The sequence below is a fragment of the Arachis hypogaea genome, chromosome 18 (assembly GCF_003086295.3).
Source record: "Arachis hypogaea cultivar Tifrunner chromosome 18, arahy.Tifrunner.gnm2.J5K5, whole genome shotgun sequence".
NCBI classification, from domain to species: domain Eukaryota; kingdom Viridiplantae; phylum Streptophyta; class Magnoliopsida; order Fabales; family Fabaceae; genus Arachis; species Arachis hypogaea.
Window position 1 is genome coordinate 127,976,791 of NC_092053.1, and position 19,168 is coordinate 127,995,958.

A 19,168-nucleotide genomic window follows, 5' to 3' on the forward strand; every position below is an offset into this window, starting at 1 on the left:
ATATTTAATATATAAAATTTTTTTGTCGTCTTTTTAAATTTTTCAAAAAATTATTTGTTAAGATTTTTTGGAATCATTCTGTCATGCGAACTTTTGAGTATACTTGTCAAAGTCGGACCAACTCGATCGATCGGATTGAAAAATCAGCCACAAAATTGATCCAGATAGATCAAAGAACCGGATAAAAAATAACCAATGAAAACCATTTAAATTTGGCCAGTTCTAGTAAAAATTGGTGAATCGGCCGGTTTTGGAAACCCAAACAGGTTCAGAATTCAAATAAAAAACCCTAGGCCTAGTTCAGTAACCAGCTCTCTCACTCACCACTAGGGGTGTTCAAAACCAAAAAAAACATGTTTTGCAGTTTTTTTGCGGTTTGGTTCGGTTTTCGGTTCTGGCCATGAAAACCTCAACCGAACCGAACCGAACCGGTGAGGTTAAAAACCCTAAAATAACCTCCCCCCTCCCAACCCAATTCCCCATTCAGCTGCGTGAGCTAACCCCACGCCTCCCACTCCCAGTCTCCCAGCGTGACCTAACCCCATTCAGCGGGACCGTTCCCCCTTACCCCAATCGGAAGTGAAACCTGGCGATCTCCTCTCACAGTCGCGCTCTCCCCTCAGGCCCTCACAGTCTGCACCGTTCCCCCCTCGAAAGTGAAACCCCATTCTTGAGTCTCGAGGCCGGCGGCGAACTCACGTTGCAGCACCTCCCAGCGCCGCCAGAGACCCTTCCTCCCAACGCCGCCGAACCTCTTCGCGGACAGAGCACCACGAAGACCCAGCCCCAGCACCACCCTCGCACCCAGGCGTAGCAGTCTAGCAGAGCACCCACTGACCCGGCAGAGCACCCACTGACCCAGGCGTAGCAGTGTTTCTGGCCACCCAGGCACCCACAACACAGCACTTCGCAATCTCCCACCCACAACACAGCAGCCACCGGTTGGCCCTCTTCCAGTGCTCTTCCTCCTTCCCATCCACTTGACTTCAGGTTTGATTTTCTCTCCTTCTATGTATCTGAAGCTAATTAGACATATTGGGTTTATAATTATGAAATAGTTAGGGTTTGATTTTGTTAATTATAATTTCTGTGATTCTGAGTTGCTGGATTTGTTTAGGGTTTTGTTATTTTATTCTTAATAACTCTGATTCTGTACTTCTGAGTTGCTGGGTTCAAATTTGCTTGTTTTGCTTAGTTCAAATTCTGTGATTCTCTGATTCTGTGAGTCACCACACACAGGCACAGCGCCGCCCCGTCCCCCAGCTCTCTCACTCTCACCTCGGTTCACCGCCACCGCACGCTCACCTCCGTCGCCACGCCTCTCACCGGATCCACCTCACGCTCGCGTCTCCTCCGCTCGTCATCCCTCGCGTGCTCCCTCTGCCTCGTATTCTGCTTGTCCGCCATCACTGCACCCAACGGTCTGTCCAGGTCTCTGCCCGCTCCGCACCATTGAAGTTTGATTGAGAATGGCGGAAGATAATAACGAAGTCACACAAACATTTAAGGATTTGGGATTATCTGAGGAATTGGTGGAAACTTGTGATAAATTAGGTTGGAAAAATCCATTGAAGATACAATCAGAAGCGATTCCTCTTGCACTACAAGGTTTCTGCTTTTTCACTAATTATTATTATTATTACTGATTTCGAGCACAGTTTTTGTGTAAATTATGAATGTATTATTATTATTATTATTAGTTCAATATCTGTTAAGAGTGGGTGGCACATTGTTTATGATGGTTTAAATAATGGTGGAAACTCACATACATTCGTCATTACGTGGAGTGATAGTTAAAGAACTGTTAGATGATTTGTTGATATGTTTGACTAAATTATTATCAATCAACCTCATGAATTTATCTGCATGTGAGTTGTCACCTCTAATAATTTATTAGTTAGTAATTGCTTGCACTTGTTTGGGCGTGGTATTGTTACAGGAAAAGATGTGATTGGACTCGCCCAAACGGGTTCTGGAAAAACTGGAGCTTTTGCACTTCCCATATTGCATGCCCTCTTAGAAGCGCCACGCCCCAATGATTTCTTCGCATGTGTGTTGTCTCCCACAAGGTTTGCTTCATACTTTGATATAACTTTCATGTATTTTGTTGAATTAATTGTTCTAGTTGATGTATAACTAGTTCAGTTTTTTGTTTTTCTCACACCTGTCTTTGATATAGAGAACTTGCTATTCAAATTGCTGAGCAGTTTGAAGCTTTAGGGTCTGGGATCGGTGTCAAGTGTGCTGTGGTGAGTTTTAACATTCATTTGTTTTATGGCTTCTTGATACTCTTTCCAGCATTGCACTTAGTTTATTGTTTCGTGGAGCTGCTTTAGTGTTCTATTTATTACATGCTTTACATCGAATAAGCTCTTCTGTTGTGATCCTTTCTTTTTTTGCCAGCTTGTTGGAGGGATCGACATGGTACAGCAATCCATCAAGATAGCAAAGCAGCCTCATATTATTGTAAGTGCTTAGCAAAGCAATGCATTAAGATAGCATTTGTTAATGGGTTATTTACGGATCATATTTTTTAAATGAGTAATGCTACACATCCAAGTCCTTTTATGAACCAAGTTTAACCAAGTTAAACAATAAGACTTGGAGTAATGCTACGCATAACTAATTTTTGTTGATGTTAGACCAACTTGGTTGGACTTGGTTAACAAAAACACTTGAATGTGTAGCATTATTCTTTTTAGATTACTATATAATGGATACAGATGAACCTAGGCAGATTTGTATAATGTTTTTAAGTTGATGTCTTGGTGAACTATCCATTAATGTCAAGAGTAATTAGCATTGAAATAATTAGTGATCTTTGATTGCATTGAATTCATTCTGTTGGTCTCTCTAGCTATTGTTAAGCTTCAGATCAAGTCCCATGCCATGCATGTTTGGAAATTTAAAAGTATTTTCATTTACCTTGATTCCTTGAAGCTTTTTAATAAATTGTCTTGTCATAGTGTCTCAGATTGTTCAACTGTTCTTTTAGCATTTTGTTAAGTTTTCCATTTATTGTCTTGTTTGGTTTAAAAAGCCAGTGTTTGATGTCTATGATGTCATTTTTTATTCACTACATGGAAGAGCCAGCCTAGTCCTGTCAAAGTGGTTGTCCTTGCTGATACACTAATGCTATATATGTGCGTTAAAATGAACTAGGCACACTCTGAATTTGCAAGACTGAGTTTGTGCTTATGATTTAGTGTTTCTTTGGTTGTTGAGTTATTTTTAGCCTTCTTATTTTTTGTTGATCCTGTGTTTCTTTTCCTCCTTTATGTTAAATTCATACCTTTGCAGGTCGGAACACCAGGACGCGTTTTAGATCACCTCAAAAACACCAAGGGATTTTCTCTTAATAGATTAAAATATTTGGTATGATTTGTACATAATGCTGATGTTACATTATTCTATGCTCAAGTTTTCTTTTCTTTTTATTTAATCCAATCATTTGATACACATGCTGTGTGAACTATGTATTGATTGTATGTAATGAGTTCTGAATATTTTTCACCACTTTTACTCTGCCCACCCAGTTTGCTCCTCGCATATATGAGCTCAAGAGTTCACCTCTTATTTCATTAAAATCTTTATTTACTCATTGTTGAGTTGTGAAATACATAATATAATTCATGTAACTGACTCAATGCAATTTCTGCAAGTTGATTTTCTTTTGAGATTTATGTTTCTGCATTGGGTTAGGTGCTTTATATATTGTTGCAAAGTTATATCTTAAAGAATGTCAGATCCTGATTCAAAGTGACGAGAGAACATTTTATGGATTCTTTGGCCTATTTTTGGACTTTAAAGTTTACAAAAAGAAATATTTAATAAAACTTTCCTGTTGTCTACCATGGCATTTTTTCATCTCTCATTTCTTTATCGTACATATATTTGAACTTGCTATATTCTACACATTCAGGTCCTAGATGAGGCGGACAGGCTGTTGAATGAGGACTTTGAGGAATCACTTAATGAGATTATACAATTGATTCCTCGTGAGCGGAGAACATTTCTGTTTTCTGCTACAATGACTAAGAAGGTATATATGAATATTTATGGACAACTGTCCACTTTACTTTATCATCGTGTGTACAATATCATTATATGCACAGGGACAAATCCATAACAGTTGAAGAGGGGGAGGGGGTGGGGCTGAGACCATAAGTGAACAATGTAAAAATAAATATCAATTCTAGTGGAATTATATAATTAATAAGTATTAAAGTATGTAAAAAATATGAGGAGATCAAGGGCTCAATAAACTTACTATGACCATATTTATGTTGGCTTGCAACTAGTTTGTGTGGAAATATGTGATAGAAGGAGTAGGAAAAATTATTTTTATTGATTGGAATAGATCAGATATATGTTGTCCGTTTCAGATTTATGGCATTTTGAATTTAAGACTATGTTGTTCATCTAAGATTTATGGCATTTTGAATTTAGGTCTTAAAAGGGTTCTGGTTTTCCTCTCTGTATGAATAAATTTTAATCCTATAATTTTAATTTTAGGCCAAGTCTATATTTTCCTATAGTTAGAAAAAGGTTTCTAGAAGCTGCTTATATACAACATATATATATATATATATATATATATATATATATATATATATATATATTACAATGCTAATACAGCAAGTTGCACCCTCAATGCTGCAGGTCCAAAAGCTCCAAAGAGTTTGTTTAAGGAATCCTGTGAAGGTACCCTGTATATTTGCAAATATGTTTAGATTTTAGTTGTTCCAAATTTAATCAATTTGTTTTTGTTTAATTTAGATTGAAGCAGCCTCTAAGTATTCTACTGTTGACACACTGAAGCAGCAATATCGTTTCTTACCTGCCAAACACAAGGTTTGTGTTATCCATCATTGATTCTTCATAAAATGCTTGATTTTTGAAGGGGATTTCGGTAAGCGAAATAGAACGTCATTCGTGTCATGTATTTTTGGCACAATGGACTAGATCTTATATGTTTGAATAATCATGACATTTACCTTAGAAAAACATCTACTTCTTGCAGCATGTTAGATTGACTGCATGGAGTTATGTGGGAAAACTCTTCATTGAACTCTTCTATCAAATTGACTTTTTGGACTGAGATCAATATAACTCTTGTCAAAAGGCATGCTTAGGTGCTAGAGGCGACGGGACAAATGGTTCAGGAAAAATATTGAAAAAAGTACTGGATTTTTTTGAAAAATACAAAAAATGTTAATCGGGCTTCTCGCTTAACCCGTTATTTTTTTTCCCGCCTGAAATTTAAACGGATCTTATTTTAAAGGTAAAAGCCTGCTCGTTTAAGCGGGGAAACAGGCTGACCCCATGGGTTTAGCCCATATTGACGGCCCTAGTTTTGGCTCTTTTTAGATGCTGAGAAGGCAAGGTGCTAAGGCATGTGCCTTGCTCTGAGGCTGCTTTCTGTTTCGTTTATCTATATATTAGATGAGAGGAACTGTCCCCTAGTGTCAGCCAAAAATACACTAAATTATCTGACTTAGCCCAATAAAATATTAGATACATACCCCTGCTACCCTAAAAGATATTAGATTTTGCATAGAAGATAGAAGACCACTGCTTGACCTGCACAACAGAAGTTGAAATGCCAGAGGGGCACCACTTGACCACCCTGTTGCTTCTCTTCACCTTTTTTTGGTTGAATTTTTGGCATTCCACTAGTTTTAGTTTAGGAACTTATTATTATACTTTATTGAGGATTTGTGTCTAATTATCATTGTGAAGTACTTTGTTTATTTTGCACAATAGATATATATTCTATTGTTTTCTAATGCCCTTGTTTACTGAATCATACATTTTTTGGTGCCTTTTGCATTTGACTGATTTTTATGCATTTTAGGTTTCATGAATCAGCCTATATCTTCTATGCCTGCAATCTCTGTCCTAGTTAATTTATTGTGTTTTCTTATAGGATTGCTACCTTGTATACATTCTCACTGAAATGGCTGGAAGTACATCAATGGTGTTCACTCGTACATGTGATTCAACTCGTCTTCTTGCTTTGATTCTTAGTAATCTTGGTCTAAAAGCCATCCCAATTAATGGTCATATGACCCAGGTAATTGTATTGAACATTCTTGTATTATAATAGTTAATAGTTAATTAGTAATTTCTTGCAAAATATTCTTTCTTCCACCTTATGGGAGAGGGGATGTGGGGTGGAAGAAGAATCTTTCTCTCTCTCTCTCTCTATAGTGCATGGACACATACATATTTGTTATTTGTGGTTTGCCAGTTGTCTGTAATTCTTTTTTACAATAATCTTGACAGTCAAAAAGGCTTGGAGCCTTGAATTTATTCAAGTCTGGGGCTCGCAATATTCTCATTTGTACTGATGTAGCTAGTAGAGGATTGGATATTCCAACAGTAGATGTTGTGATTAACTATGACATCCCCACAAACTCCAAAGTAAGATGTGCTATAATTAATCTAACTTTTGAATTAGCTTCATGTTATTTGTTCTACAAATTCTAGGTTGACGAATCATCTAAATTTCTGCTCTAGACCTAAACCTAAATTGCTGGATTCCTTATCTTGTGGCCTGCAGGATTATATACATCGTGTAGGAAGGACTGCTCGTGCAGGGCGTTCTGGGGTTGCAATTTCCCTTGTGAACCAATATGAGCTGGAGTGGTACATTCAAATAGAGAAACTTATAGGTGAGAGTAGTAGTATATTCTTTAACATGTATTTATTAAGGCTGGGAACATTGTCTAAAGTCGTCAATGCAACTAATATTTCAGGCAAGAAGCTACCAGAATATCCTGCACAAGAAGAGGAAGTTCTACTTTTGGAAGAGCGGGTTAGCGAGGCCAAACGATTATCAGTAATGGTAATTTTGCATGCAAAACTTTGTTTAGTGTTTATTTTGGGATATTCTCCCAGCCTCATTTTCTGAGGGAAACAAATTTGAGTTTACCTAAGTTCTAAGGGTTTGGGTAAACTGAGTTTGGTTACCTTGAATACCATTGATAGAAATCTGCATGTATAATGTGTATGTAAAGGTACATGAGCTTTAGATATAGTTTCTGAATTCTATGATGATGGTATTGAAATCAGTTAATGTATGTTTATATGCTTGATTTAATGCATTTTTTCCTCAAAACTTTATGTAGAAAATGAAGGAGGAAGCCATGGGGAAGAAGAAACGGAGAGGTGAATCAGATTATGGCGAAGAAGATATCGACAAATACTTAGGTCTCAAGGATAAGAAATCATCCAAAAAGTTTAGAAGATGAGACCTTACCACTGCAGTTTCGTTTTCAAGTAATCATCATATATGTATATGGCAATTTTGGTATTTTATTTAACATTAATTAGTCTATTGATGCTTTGGAGTTCCTGATGGAAGCTCTGGCTTTTGTCTTCATTATTGCATCTTTATGGTTGATGGGACTTCGTAATATGGCTGAAAAGAAGCCTTGAAAAATTAATTACCTTGTACAACATGAACCTTCTATATTTTGCTAATTTTGCATCTAAGGCTATGATTGCAATCAGTGGGCTGTCTAAAACAAATATCTGACCAAGGGTGATTCTGCATCACAGATTAAATGACAGAAAAAACTTGTGATAAATAACAGATTAAAGAAACATAATTTACCCACATTAATTCACACATTAAAAATCTTGTGATAAATGACAGAAATAAAATTAAATCTTTTTAAGTAGTTGTGTTTATTTGTTATCAACTGTCCAAATGTTCATTGCCTTCGCAAATCTTCTATTAGCTATAACAACACTAATATTCTATTTCTACATCCACAAGATTTTAATTTTTAAAAGATGTGTATATTCTTAGATTAAGCTATTTAGAAATCAGTTAAGAAGTATTCTAAAAATAGTTGTTTTTGTTAAATAGTTCTTAACAAATGCATGATACATCAAAATAATAAATGGTTAATGCATCATGATAACATTGTCCAATGTTTATTAATATTATTACATTTATTTAGGCTGTCACAAATTAAAACAGAGAAACAGAATGCATATTCCATGCAACACGCAAAAGCAAATCCAATAAGCAGCACCTAAATATGCATTTTTCCCGTAACTAACTCTGATTATTATTTTCTATGATCCAAAATTTTCCCTTTGATTTCAACCGAGTTTCTTCTTCTTACGTCCAATTCAACAGAGTCTAACAACAACAACAATAATTCATGCAGTTCAAAACGTGACGCTAAATTCAAAATTCTTTCCTCACATTTTTTTCCCTTGAATTTTACATGTAACAAGAAAAACAAAGATATATCTCTATTATAGTAATAATCATCATCAACTTTGGTTGATTTTGAAACCATTATTGTAGTGACTGTGTGAATTTAGAAGATTCCGATTTTTTCTTTTTTTTTTTTCTTTTCCCATTTTTTCTTGGGAAATTAAAGTGTAAGAAAAGATGGGTGTAGATTACTATAGTATATTGAAGGTAGAAAGAAATGCAACGGAAGATGATTTAAAGAAAGCATACAGGAAATTGGCAATGAAATGGCATCCTGACAAGAACCCTAACAATAAGAAAGAAGCTGAAGCCAATTTCAAGCAAATCTCTGAGGCCTATGAGGTAACAAACAAAATTCTATTGCTTTGTAAATGAAATTTGCAACAATAGCTGAAATGATTTGGTTGGTGATTTCTTATAAGGTTAAGATTTAGGATTTTTTATGTGATTAGGAAAATTGGTGATTTTGTGATTTATAGTATAAATATTTGAGGGTTTTGTGGTATGTGGATTCTGAGCTGATGTTTATGATGAAAACTTTAAAGATGGAAAAGAAATCTTCGGTTTATGCTTTTGTAACTTCATCGCATTCATTGTTCCATGAAAATTATCTATCAATATCTTGCTTTATGACCAATACCATGTTGGTTGTGTTAGACAAATTCATCTATACGGGTGGCAAATGGGCCGAAATCTACCAGATCAACTCGCATAACTCGCTAAAAAAAGGCGAGTCGAGTTAGAAATTTGAGACCACCATAATAAAAAATCTTGTCTAACCCGCACCGACTAATCCATGAGTTTTGGTGGGGCTTGCCCGGCGAGCCTGTCATTCTTTTTTTTAAGTTATAATTTGGACTATGTTTGATTGATTAGAGACTTCGACAATATTTAATTATATGTTTTGGACAATGTTGGTTTCATTACTTTGTTTTAAAAAACTTGGTTGACGATTATGTTTATTAGATATTTAAAATTATAATTTTTTTTATGTTTTTAGAAATTATAAGTTTATTAAAATGGAAAGTTTTGAGATTGAATAGCGATTGGATGTGGAAGAATTTTGATATTTTTTTTTGCTCTTCCAAAAATATTATTTGTACAATGATTGAAGTTGTTTGCATTAAACTTTTTTCGTTAATAACTCATGCAAATAGTCTGTAACATATTAGAAGTTAAAAACTTTAAGCAAAATTGTAGCGACTAAAAGAACAAGAAGAAAAAATAAGGCAAAAAATAAAATGAGTGAAACCAATACTATAATTGCTTTGGGGGGAAAAAGTTTAGACAATTTTTAACTATTCAAATTACATTGTTCATTTAATTATTTATTTTTGTGAATTTAGGTATTGAGTGATCCTCAAAAGAGGGTGATTTATGATCAGCAAGGAGAGGAAGGTTTGAAACATATGCCACCACCTGGGAATGAACCAACAAATGGATTCAACCCAAGAAATGCAGAGGATATCTTTGCAGAGTTCTTTGGAGACAACCCTTTTGGATTTGGATCATCTGGACCTCATGGAAGGTCCAGGTTCCAAACCAACGGAGGCGGATCATTCAGCGGATTCCATGCGCCGCTGAAGAAGCCGCCTCCTGTTGAGAGCAAGTTGGCATGTAGTTTGGAAGAGTTGTACACTGGTTCCACAAGAAAAATGAAGATCTCAAGGATTGTTATGGATGCTAATGGGTGAGTATGTAGTATCTTAATCTCTATTTCTTCAAGAAAATTGATTTGCTATTTACTCTTCAAAATAACGAGTTAATTCAAACCAATCTGAATTGGTCGAATAGTCAGTTCACTTGTCCACTTAAGCAAGTGTCGAGAGTTTAAATCCCGTCTTGTACATGCAGCAACTCATTGGTCAAATATAAACCCTTAAAGGAGTATAAACTTCTATTGTGGTCTTATTATTGCAATCTCACAAATCAAAATTGCTTTTGTAGGAGGCCAAACCCAGAAACTGAGATATTAACAATTGACATAAAGCCAGGTTGGAAAAAAGGAACAAAGATCACATTCCCAGACAAAGGTAACCAGCATCCAAACCAGCTTCCAGCAGACCTTGTTTTTATGATTGATGAGAAGCCACATAATTTATTCAAGAGAGATGGCAATGACCTTATTATCACAAAAAATGTGTCGCTGGCCGAGGCCATCGGCGGCACTTCAGTGAACATTACAACACTCGACCGGCGCGAATTGTGCATACCGGTGACTCATATCATTAGCCCGGGTTACGAGTTGACTGTCCCAAAAGAAGGGATGCCTATAACAAAGGAGCCAGGACATAGGGGTGACTTGAGGATCAAGTTTGAGGTTAAGTTCCCCACAAAGTTGTCACAAGAGCAAAGGGCAGGGCTCAGGAGAGCATTGGGTGGTTGAAATTGGAATCATTTGAGAATTTGTATTCTCTTCACACTCCTTTTGTTTCACATTTTGTGTCAGATACACTTTGTATTCATATACATCGATTCTTCAAAGGAAAAGTGATTGGTGAATGTACATAGAACTTTTACCCTTTTGAAAAATGGTTCCAGTTAAACCACTCATTTCCTATGGTCCTATATTGTTTCTAGTCTATGATGTTCAATGGAAATGAATCAAATGATGTTGAGATGTTATTGTCAATGTTTATAAATACTTAGTGGCTTTGTGTTTTTTTTTTGTGTGTGTTTTTCCTATTGTTTAAGTTATCCTTTGCTGCATATAAAAAAAATTGGTGGAAAAAGAAAAAGTAAAAAACTTACCATTCATATTATTTTTATAATACTATGTAACCAAAAATGAATTTATTGAGTGATAAACACGTTTTTGATAGTCTCAAATTCAGGTTTTAAAATAGACAAAATGATTTTTACTAAAAAAAACCGTCACAAATTTTTATTAAGTGTATTTCACACAACTATCAACATGTTCTTCCATATTGAGAATAATTTACATTTTCTTTTCATGTGTTTGATTTAAGAGAAAATCCATAAAAGTTGTATTTAATATTTAGAGAAATAATATTGTCACTCTTAGTTTTTGTAATGTCACTTCACGCGTGATTTTTTTTTTGTATTGTTTATCAAAATAGAAGGTAATGTCTATTTTTAATATTTAATAAAATTTTTAAAAAGTATGAAATAATGTATATGTGTATATTATAATAAGAGTAATTTACTTAATTAAACCCGTTAAAGTTGAATACTATCAAATTGTCCTAAATGAAAATGCATTACAATTTTATCCTCCAACTTTTTATAGAAATGGTGGCACTGCTACTAGTTTTACGAAAAAAATATATATATAAAACCTGTGAAAGTACCATGATTTATGCTTTCAAAAAAAAAGTAATAAATCGTGGGTTTATTTTGGTTTTATGCTTAAACAAAGACAACCATTTATGGCCAGAAGTAAATGCTATGATCCATAGCTACTGACACGGATCCGAGACACGACACGATATGAGATTCATAAATATATTAATTTTAAAATTTTATAAGACACGGTGACATGTATATATATAAAATATAAAGTATTTTTTAGATAAATTGTAATGATATTTTAATATTTTATTGATATTAGAATATAAATTAATTTGTTAATTATTTGTAATATCTTTTTTTAATTATATAAAGTATTTAAAATATTTTTGTTGTAATAAATAATAATATATACTATTTCTAAATTCATTTTCAACAATACATGTTAAGAATAACGTTGGATACGCTGACACGTGATGGTATTTAAGTGTGTCCAAGTATATTCGAAAAAGTTTTTTATTTCTTATTAAGACACAGTTGGACACAGCAAATACGCGTATCGAACAAATGTCTCGTATTTAAAATGTGTCCGACACACAAATATGACAACTCAATAAAGTATTTATACTTTGCAGAACTGTACATGTACTTTTGATACATGGGCATTTACCATGATTCACTCTTAAAGGAGCTTAAACCCGTTAATCTCCCATGATTTAGTTACGAAAAAAGCAAAATGTGAATACCATAAAGATTTTATAATTATTTTTACGTAAAAATATTTTTATTTTATTATTAGATGATAAATTATAAAATTTAATTATGATATAATATAAAAATATTATCTTTATTTAAAGTATGTCATAATTAATTAGAATGGGAAAGGTGGATCCAGCTTTCATCCAAGAACTCAGTAAAGCAGAAGGGATTCCTATGATTAAGAGAAAAAGACACTTTTACCCTTAAAATGCTTGTGAAGAAAATTGTCCGTACATGCAAATAGTGGGGGATCTTTCAGTCACTATAAAAAAATAACTCACTTTATCTCTTATTATAATCCCAATTAATAAAGAGATTAAGAGAAACAACTTTTCATGATTAGTGAGAGATAAAGCCTTAGCACACAACATTAATTAGTTTCACATACATACCCTTTTTGTTGTCCAGAAATGTATGCCAAGAATATGCTAAGGACATGGTGAAACTAGCATTGGAGTTGATGGAACTTATTACTCTGAGCTTAGGTTTGTCACGAAAACGATTCCATGGGTTAAGACCAAGAAGACAAATGAGATTTTCATAAGAACAAGAGTAAGAGGAAAAAAAATGGCAAACCGTAATCAGTGAAGGTGACATCTTTCAAGAATTTTTTTTTCGTGTAAAGAGATTTTGCATTGTAAAATTTTTTGTAGGTGATATCAAATTGCTTGGAGTGCTAACATTTTCTCCCCCATTTGAATCGAGAGTCTTAGCAACCATCAAAACAAAAAATATTAATTAGGAACAAATAGAAAAAATGATCAGGTCATAACAGGATTCCCATGCACATAAATAGTAGGTGTATCACAGGCATATAATATATAGTTGCATACTTGCATGTCAAATTGGCCATAAACCGCGGTTACAAGTTGGGTTTCTCATATTGTACACGACAGGAATAAATCGTTGGTCCAAACTCCAAACTAGGTTTTATGTTTTTATTTAAAATTTGTAGGCGACTTAGGATTTACAGAAAAGGACAAATAGGTCCCTAACTTTTTGTTCTGCAGAAATTTTTGTCAATGACCATTGAAAAATACTTTTAAGTTTCTGATCTTCACGAAACTTGGACGGATCAGTCCCTCCATCCAAATGCCTCCGTCAGGGACTAATCCGTCCAAGTTTTGTGAAGGTCAGGGACTTAAAAGTATTTTTTAATGATCAAAAATGAAAATGTCCGCGGGACAAAAGGTCAAGAACCTATTTGTCCTTTTCTGTAGGATTTATATAAATATTGGGAGGATAAAATTATAGGAATATTCCATTTAGACCAATCTATTAGTATCTATCTTCAACTAAATTAAATAAGTAAATTACCTTTATAATAATGTAACTATTTTTAATTAATAATTTTAATATAAATACAAATACAAATAAATATAATAAAAATATTTGACTAAATTTAAGTTTAATATTTAAAATATGTTTTGTTTCTCTCTCCATTCTCTCTATTTTTTTTTCTCTCCATTTTACACATTTTTATTTTTAATATTAGATTAATAATGGTATTTTTTTGAATTGTGATCTGCTGTGATATTTTTCTAAAATGTGGGATGATTTAATTTAAGAAATACAAATTAGACCGTCTGATCTTTACGAAATACAGAAATCAGACCGTTCGATTTCTATACTCGAACTCTCCGATTTGTGTACTCTAACTTTTTTTTAATTTTTTAAACACAAATCGGAGGATCCGATTTGTGTACCTCTCATAATTTTAAAAAATACCAAAAATTATAATGTTAAAATATACTAGTGTAAAACCTGGACTACACCCGGATCAAACACTATTCCATTATAATATTTATTGATATTTATTTATTGATATTAATAATTATTATTTTTAATTTAAAAAGATCTTTATATATAAAAATTTATTATACAGTGTATATTGATGGGACATGGATTGTTAAAAATACTCATTCAGTATTTTAATAGATGGAACATGAATTTTTAAAAATGCTCATTCAGTATTTTTTCATTGATACTACGGAGTTACAGAGAGTTCTATGCATTTTATATTTTAAAATTAACACTCTTTTGTAGTAAAAGAACTTTACCTGCCAAAACAAAATCTAGTTGTACTTACTGGTATACCATCAGATCACATAGACATCATAATATACATAAAAAATCTCTTATAACATAAGATTTTGTTGTCTATATTTAGTGTAAACTCTATTGGAATTAAGTTGTTTGCACCTTTTAAAAAATGGGAGAAGTGATTTGTAAAAACCAAAAAGATTTTTTATATCCTTGCCAACAGCATAATTCTAGTGAACAGATTATTTAATTAGACATGTCCAAACATCAATTAACATATACATAATGTTAGTGATTCTGGAAGGATATATTAATTTTGTTGAAATTTTTTTAATATCTACTTACCAAGGCCTGTGTGAGAATTCTAATTATATCAGTCCCAAACAAACATAGTTAACAACAAAATTAACACATTGATCATTCTCAATAACTACCATTCTCCAACATAACCATGATATCATTTCGCTCTTAAAAATTCATTCTCACAAAAAGGTAGAGCCTTCATCATAACTCTCTCCAATCACCATAACACAGAGATCAATAAATAGGACTGATATAATAATATAGATTTAATTATATAAATTCATTGATGATATAAGTAATTATTAGTTATATCATGATTGACACAATACAAATATGAACCAATTATTTTTGGACCAATCTCAATTGCACAAACATTACCATAACGATAGTAATTATTACAAATTTATAATGCATTTATGCATTTTTTTCATAAGAAATTTCATTATCTAGTTACCTCACTAATAAAGAAGAGTGTTAAAGAGTAATATGAGAGATACTATTTCAGTGGTTTATACGTTATTAAGCAAAAAAGAAATACTTAAATTAATTTTTTTGAAGAAAAGTTGAAAAGGAGAATAAAATGAATTTGCAAGGACAAAAAAAAATACTAACTTGTGATTTGAATTACATGGACAACTTTGATCTTATGAAGAATAGCTACCCTTTTAATTCTATAATTTATTTCCTCCCTTATTAAAAATTTAATAACAGAACAAAAATAAAAAACTAACTAAATAAATAAAAAGAATAATGTAAGGATATCAAAGGTTAAAGAGTATTCAATAATAATAATAATAATAATAATAATAATAATAATAATAACACCTTATGTTTCCCATGAACTGGCACTTGGCACCAGTCTTTACCACCGCTTTCATTAAACTTTCAGGCATAATTTTTTTTTCTTTATTTTTTTATAACAAAATAATATTTAGAATGCAATCATCACAAAAAATTCAAATAAAACAAAGAGAACTAAAGATATATACCTCTTCTCATCTTTAGAAAGTGACTTCTTCTTTGGTGGTGCAAGGTCTTGTCTAGTTCATTCACAACCATATTCACTAACAACAACAACATTCAGTGAATTTCGTAAATATGATTTTAGCTTCTAGTTATCTACTACCACTGCAAAAAAAAAAAAATAGATCACATTCAATTTATCTAAGTTTACCTTAACATTGTTAGTATTAGCTTGCCATTTGTCTTCATATCAGCATTTAGAATTTCACCCAGTTTAAGAACATGTATAAAAAATCAGCTTTATTTTTGCCAAGAATCGTGTTCATTGTTAAAGAGTTTCAATTTTTCAAAGAGTATTTGCCTAACATCAATGTCGTGAGTTTGTTAACATCAATGTCGCAAGATTTTAAAAGAAAGTTATCAAATTCGCCGTATCCAAGGACAAATAACACCTTTTTACCATCTAAGCCATTACTAAAGTTAGTGTGAAGCCAACAATTAATCATTATGAAAACCAAATTTCAATGAAATTGCATTTATAAGAATTAAGAGGCTCAACAAAATATTAATATACGAAATTTCTAGCTGAGTATCTAAAAAGAAGAAGAAAAAGGAGCAAGCTAATGCTGTAATCCAGGAAACAAAGCATTATAATGAAAAAGTTCAACATACTGTTTTAGATAAAAGAAAAGAAAATCATCCTTCCAGCCCACATCTTATTGGTACAACTATGATAGAATAAGATATATACTGAAATTTTTTTAACAAAAATTTGTATTTCTCTATCAAGTAAATACAAATAAAAGAACAGTCTGGTATGATAAATTATACAGAATTGATATGAGAATTGATATGCAATTCTAAATTACATTTCTATTCAGAAAATTCTAAATCCTAAGCCTTTGCAACGAAGCATTAAGAATATCAATAATTCCATCAAAACTACCAAGTTTGGAACCCATCAAAGAGATAAAATTACTAAACTAACCTCTTCTTTTAAAGGAATCATAGACAATTTCAATCAGAAAATATTGCTGTCAACCTGTTGTTTCTTAATTCAAACACATTAAAATACAAAGTAATTAGTATGTTAGGTAAAATGTTTATTTGACTACTATATTCTTGATTTAGCTACTTGATCTATTATACTTTATGTATGCTCCTGCAAAATTCAGAATTCAAATTAATTCACCAATTTATGTTCATGAAATATATCAAATAGACTAAACAGAAACATTAACAAAAATTAATTTCAATTATATGATAATGGCACTGGTTATTAATAACCAATTTATATTTTTCTAAATAAATTTATTTTAAAAAATATCTTTATTATAATTATATTACAATATTACAATTAAATTGTAATATTTAATGAATAATGCACAATTATACTAATTTAAGAAAATATCTTTATTATCTATTTATTCTATTATATAAAAATCAGATTTTTGCATTTGATAACAGAACTGATGCGACATGCTCTTAAGGTGTTTCCTGATTTGTTTCATTTAATTCATTAAAGCAAATCAATTATAATTAATTAAATATATCAATTAATTAATTTAATTAATTATATTAATTATTTGATTTGATTGGAGTAAATATCGAACTATTTAATAAATAATAAATATGATAACGAAATATATGAATTAATTTAATTAGTTTATTTTTCTCAATACCCTCTATTTATATAAGATCAAATGTTTTTTACTTATTCGCTTTCTTTTCTCTCTCTCCCTCCTCTCCTCCTTCCCTCCCCTCCCCTCTCTCTCTCTCGTGTTTAGGTACAATTTTTGTAATTTATTGAATTTTTGTTTCTTTTATCTTTATTTATACATTTTATTTTTTTATATTTTTTAAAATTTTTATTTATTTTAATTGCTTATTATTAGACGCACACTTTTTTTTATTTTAGCTTATGATTAACAAAAAAATGTGTGATTTTTATGTTGTTTTTAAATAATCTTACTATAATTTTATTTTGTAATATTCTATTTTGTCATGTGTACTTCAATTCACACACACACAAATATATATGTGTGTATGTATATTGTCTTTTTTTGTGATTCACAATTAATATATACATTGTTTGTGTATGTGGTTTATATGTTAATGTTTTTATTGATTCTCTTTATTTTATTTTATTTTTTTGTGTGTCTCTTTGTTGCTCTTTATTTTAATTATATATATTCATTGATTTTCTTGTATTAACGCTCTTTTTATTTGAAATATCGTGACAATTTAGAGTGTATGTTGTGACCCATATGATATTCGTTAATTTAGTGTATCTTTTTAGATAGTTTATGTTATAATATATTTAAGGAGTTGACTTAAAATTATAATATGATATATAAATTTATAATATGATTTATAGTATGTTAAAATATTAGGACATTATACATCTTATAACGTTGTTTCAGTTTGTTGCCATTACGAGAATGACTATAATCTATACGTGTCTAAGGACTAGAATAGATTAAATATTATTTAAATAATTTATTTCTAATATTGGTATTTGATTAAATTAGTTTTAGAGAAATTTAAATTATTGACTCAATTTATATATTACGACTATTCTTTTTGAATATATTGTTTTTATATTTTTAATATAAAATTTTTTTTCTGATTTTTAAATATATTTTCTTTCTCATTTTATATTTCAGATTAGTAATGTAATTATTAAAAAAAATGTATTTAAAAAAAAGAAAAAGAAATATTAAAACATCACTATTTAAAAAAAAAAGAAAAATACGTGAAAAAAAGAAAAACGAAAAATTGAAAAATTAAAATATCACTATTAGAAAAAAACTGTTAATATGCGTATGAATGGAGTCGGAATTGAGGAATATATATAGATATAAAAAATAAAAAATTATTGCACGATTATAGAATAAAAAATAATCATATATATAAAACGAAATAATTATAACAAAAAATAATTAATATATATGATTTAGATATTTTTAATAACCGGTAACATAGAGTTTAACAAAATATAATTCACATATTTTTTTTATTTATGTATATATATATATATATTAAGAAAAACTACCGTAATATATATATATATTATATATATATATATAGAATTATTTAACAAAATTAATATATAAGGTTATGAAAAGTTCTATCCAAATTTGATAAGAACAAGACAATTTACAAAGAAATAGTTCTTATGGATAGTAATGTATATGTATAGAAATGATGTTAGGTCCATTTTATAAATATTTTTGGTTCATATATTTTAATGTTTTTAATAACCGGTAACATAGAGTTTAATAAAATATAATTCATATATTTTTTTATTCATGTATATTATAGAATTATTTATATATATGTATATATATTAAGAAAAACTACCGTAATATATATATATATATATATATATATATATATATATATATATATATATATATAGAATTATTTAACAAAATTAATATATAAGGTTATGGAAAGTCTCATCCAAATTTGACAAGAACAAGCGACTTACATAGAAATGGTTCTCATGGATGATAAGGTAAGTTAATTATTTTCCATTATTCTTTCAAGTGATGCTAGGTCCAATTTATAAATATTTTTTGTTCATATTTTAAATTTATTTGATAAGTA

General features: G+C 30.9%; 2 protein-coding genes across 3 annotated transcripts; both read left to right on the forward strand.

The window, feature by feature from the left end:
- Positions 1 to 467: 467 nt before the first annotated feature.
- On the forward strand, positions 468 to 7,517 carry LOC112770816 (DEAD-box ATP-dependent RNA helicase 10). Of its 2 annotated transcripts, none has more exons than XM_025815227.3 (14): positions 468 to 990; positions 1,240 to 1,608; positions 1,940 to 2,069; positions 2,180 to 2,249; positions 2,404 to 2,466; positions 3,301 to 3,375; positions 3,923 to 4,042; positions 4,663 to 4,704; positions 4,780 to 4,854; positions 5,930 to 6,076; positions 6,289 to 6,426; positions 6,566 to 6,677; positions 6,762 to 6,850; positions 7,134 to 7,517. In XM_025815227.3, exons 2-14 carry the CDS (start codon positions 1,470 to 1,472, stop codon positions 7,254 to 7,256), a joined length of 1,323 nt encoding a protein of 440 aa, XP_025671012.1. In that variant the 5' UTR covers positions 468 to 990; positions 1,240 to 1,469; the 3' UTR covers positions 7,257 to 7,517. The 2 variants fall into 2 exon arrangements, with proteins under 2 accessions (XP_025671012.1, XP_072080556.1); XM_072224455.1 differs by having other exon boundaries at positions 469 to 990; positions 1,196 to 1,608.
- An 800-nt stretch (positions 7,518 to 8,317) lies between these two features.
- On the forward strand, positions 8,318 to 10,907 carry LOC112768988 (uncharacterized). Its single transcript, XM_025813369.3, has 3 exons — positions 8,318 to 8,581; positions 9,586 to 9,929; positions 10,187 to 10,907. Exons 1-3 carry the CDS (start codon positions 8,417 to 8,419, stop codon positions 10,623 to 10,625), a joined length of 948 nt encoding a protein of 315 aa, XP_025669154.1. The 5' UTR covers positions 8,318 to 8,416; the 3' UTR covers positions 10,626 to 10,907.
- Positions 10,908 to 19,168: the final 8,261 nt, after the last annotated feature.

Coding starts and splice junctions, on each gene's coding strand:
- LOC112770816 (XM_025815227.3), top strand. CDS start 1,470: ATGGCGGAAGATAATAACGAAGTCACACAAACATTTAAGGATTTGGGA. Junction 1,609..1,939: donor GATTCCTCTTGCACTACAAG/GTTTCTGCTTTT, acceptor GTATTGTTACAG/GAAAAGATGTGATTGGACTC. Junction 4,705..4,779: donor GTTTAAGGAATCCTGTGAAG/GTACCCTGTATA, acceptor TGTTTAATTTAG/ATTGAAGCAGCCTCTAAGTA.
- LOC112768988 (XM_025813369.3), top strand. CDS start 8,417: ATGGGTGTAGATTACTATAGTATATTGAAGGTAGAAAGAAATGCAACG. Junction 8,582..9,585: donor AAATCTCTGAGGCCTATGAG/GTAACAAACAAA, acceptor TTGTGAATTTAG/GTATTGAGTGATCCTCAAAA. Junction 9,930..10,186: donor ATTGTTATGGATGCTAATGG/GTGAGTATGTAG, acceptor TTGCTTTTGTAG/GAGGCCAAACCCAGAAACTG.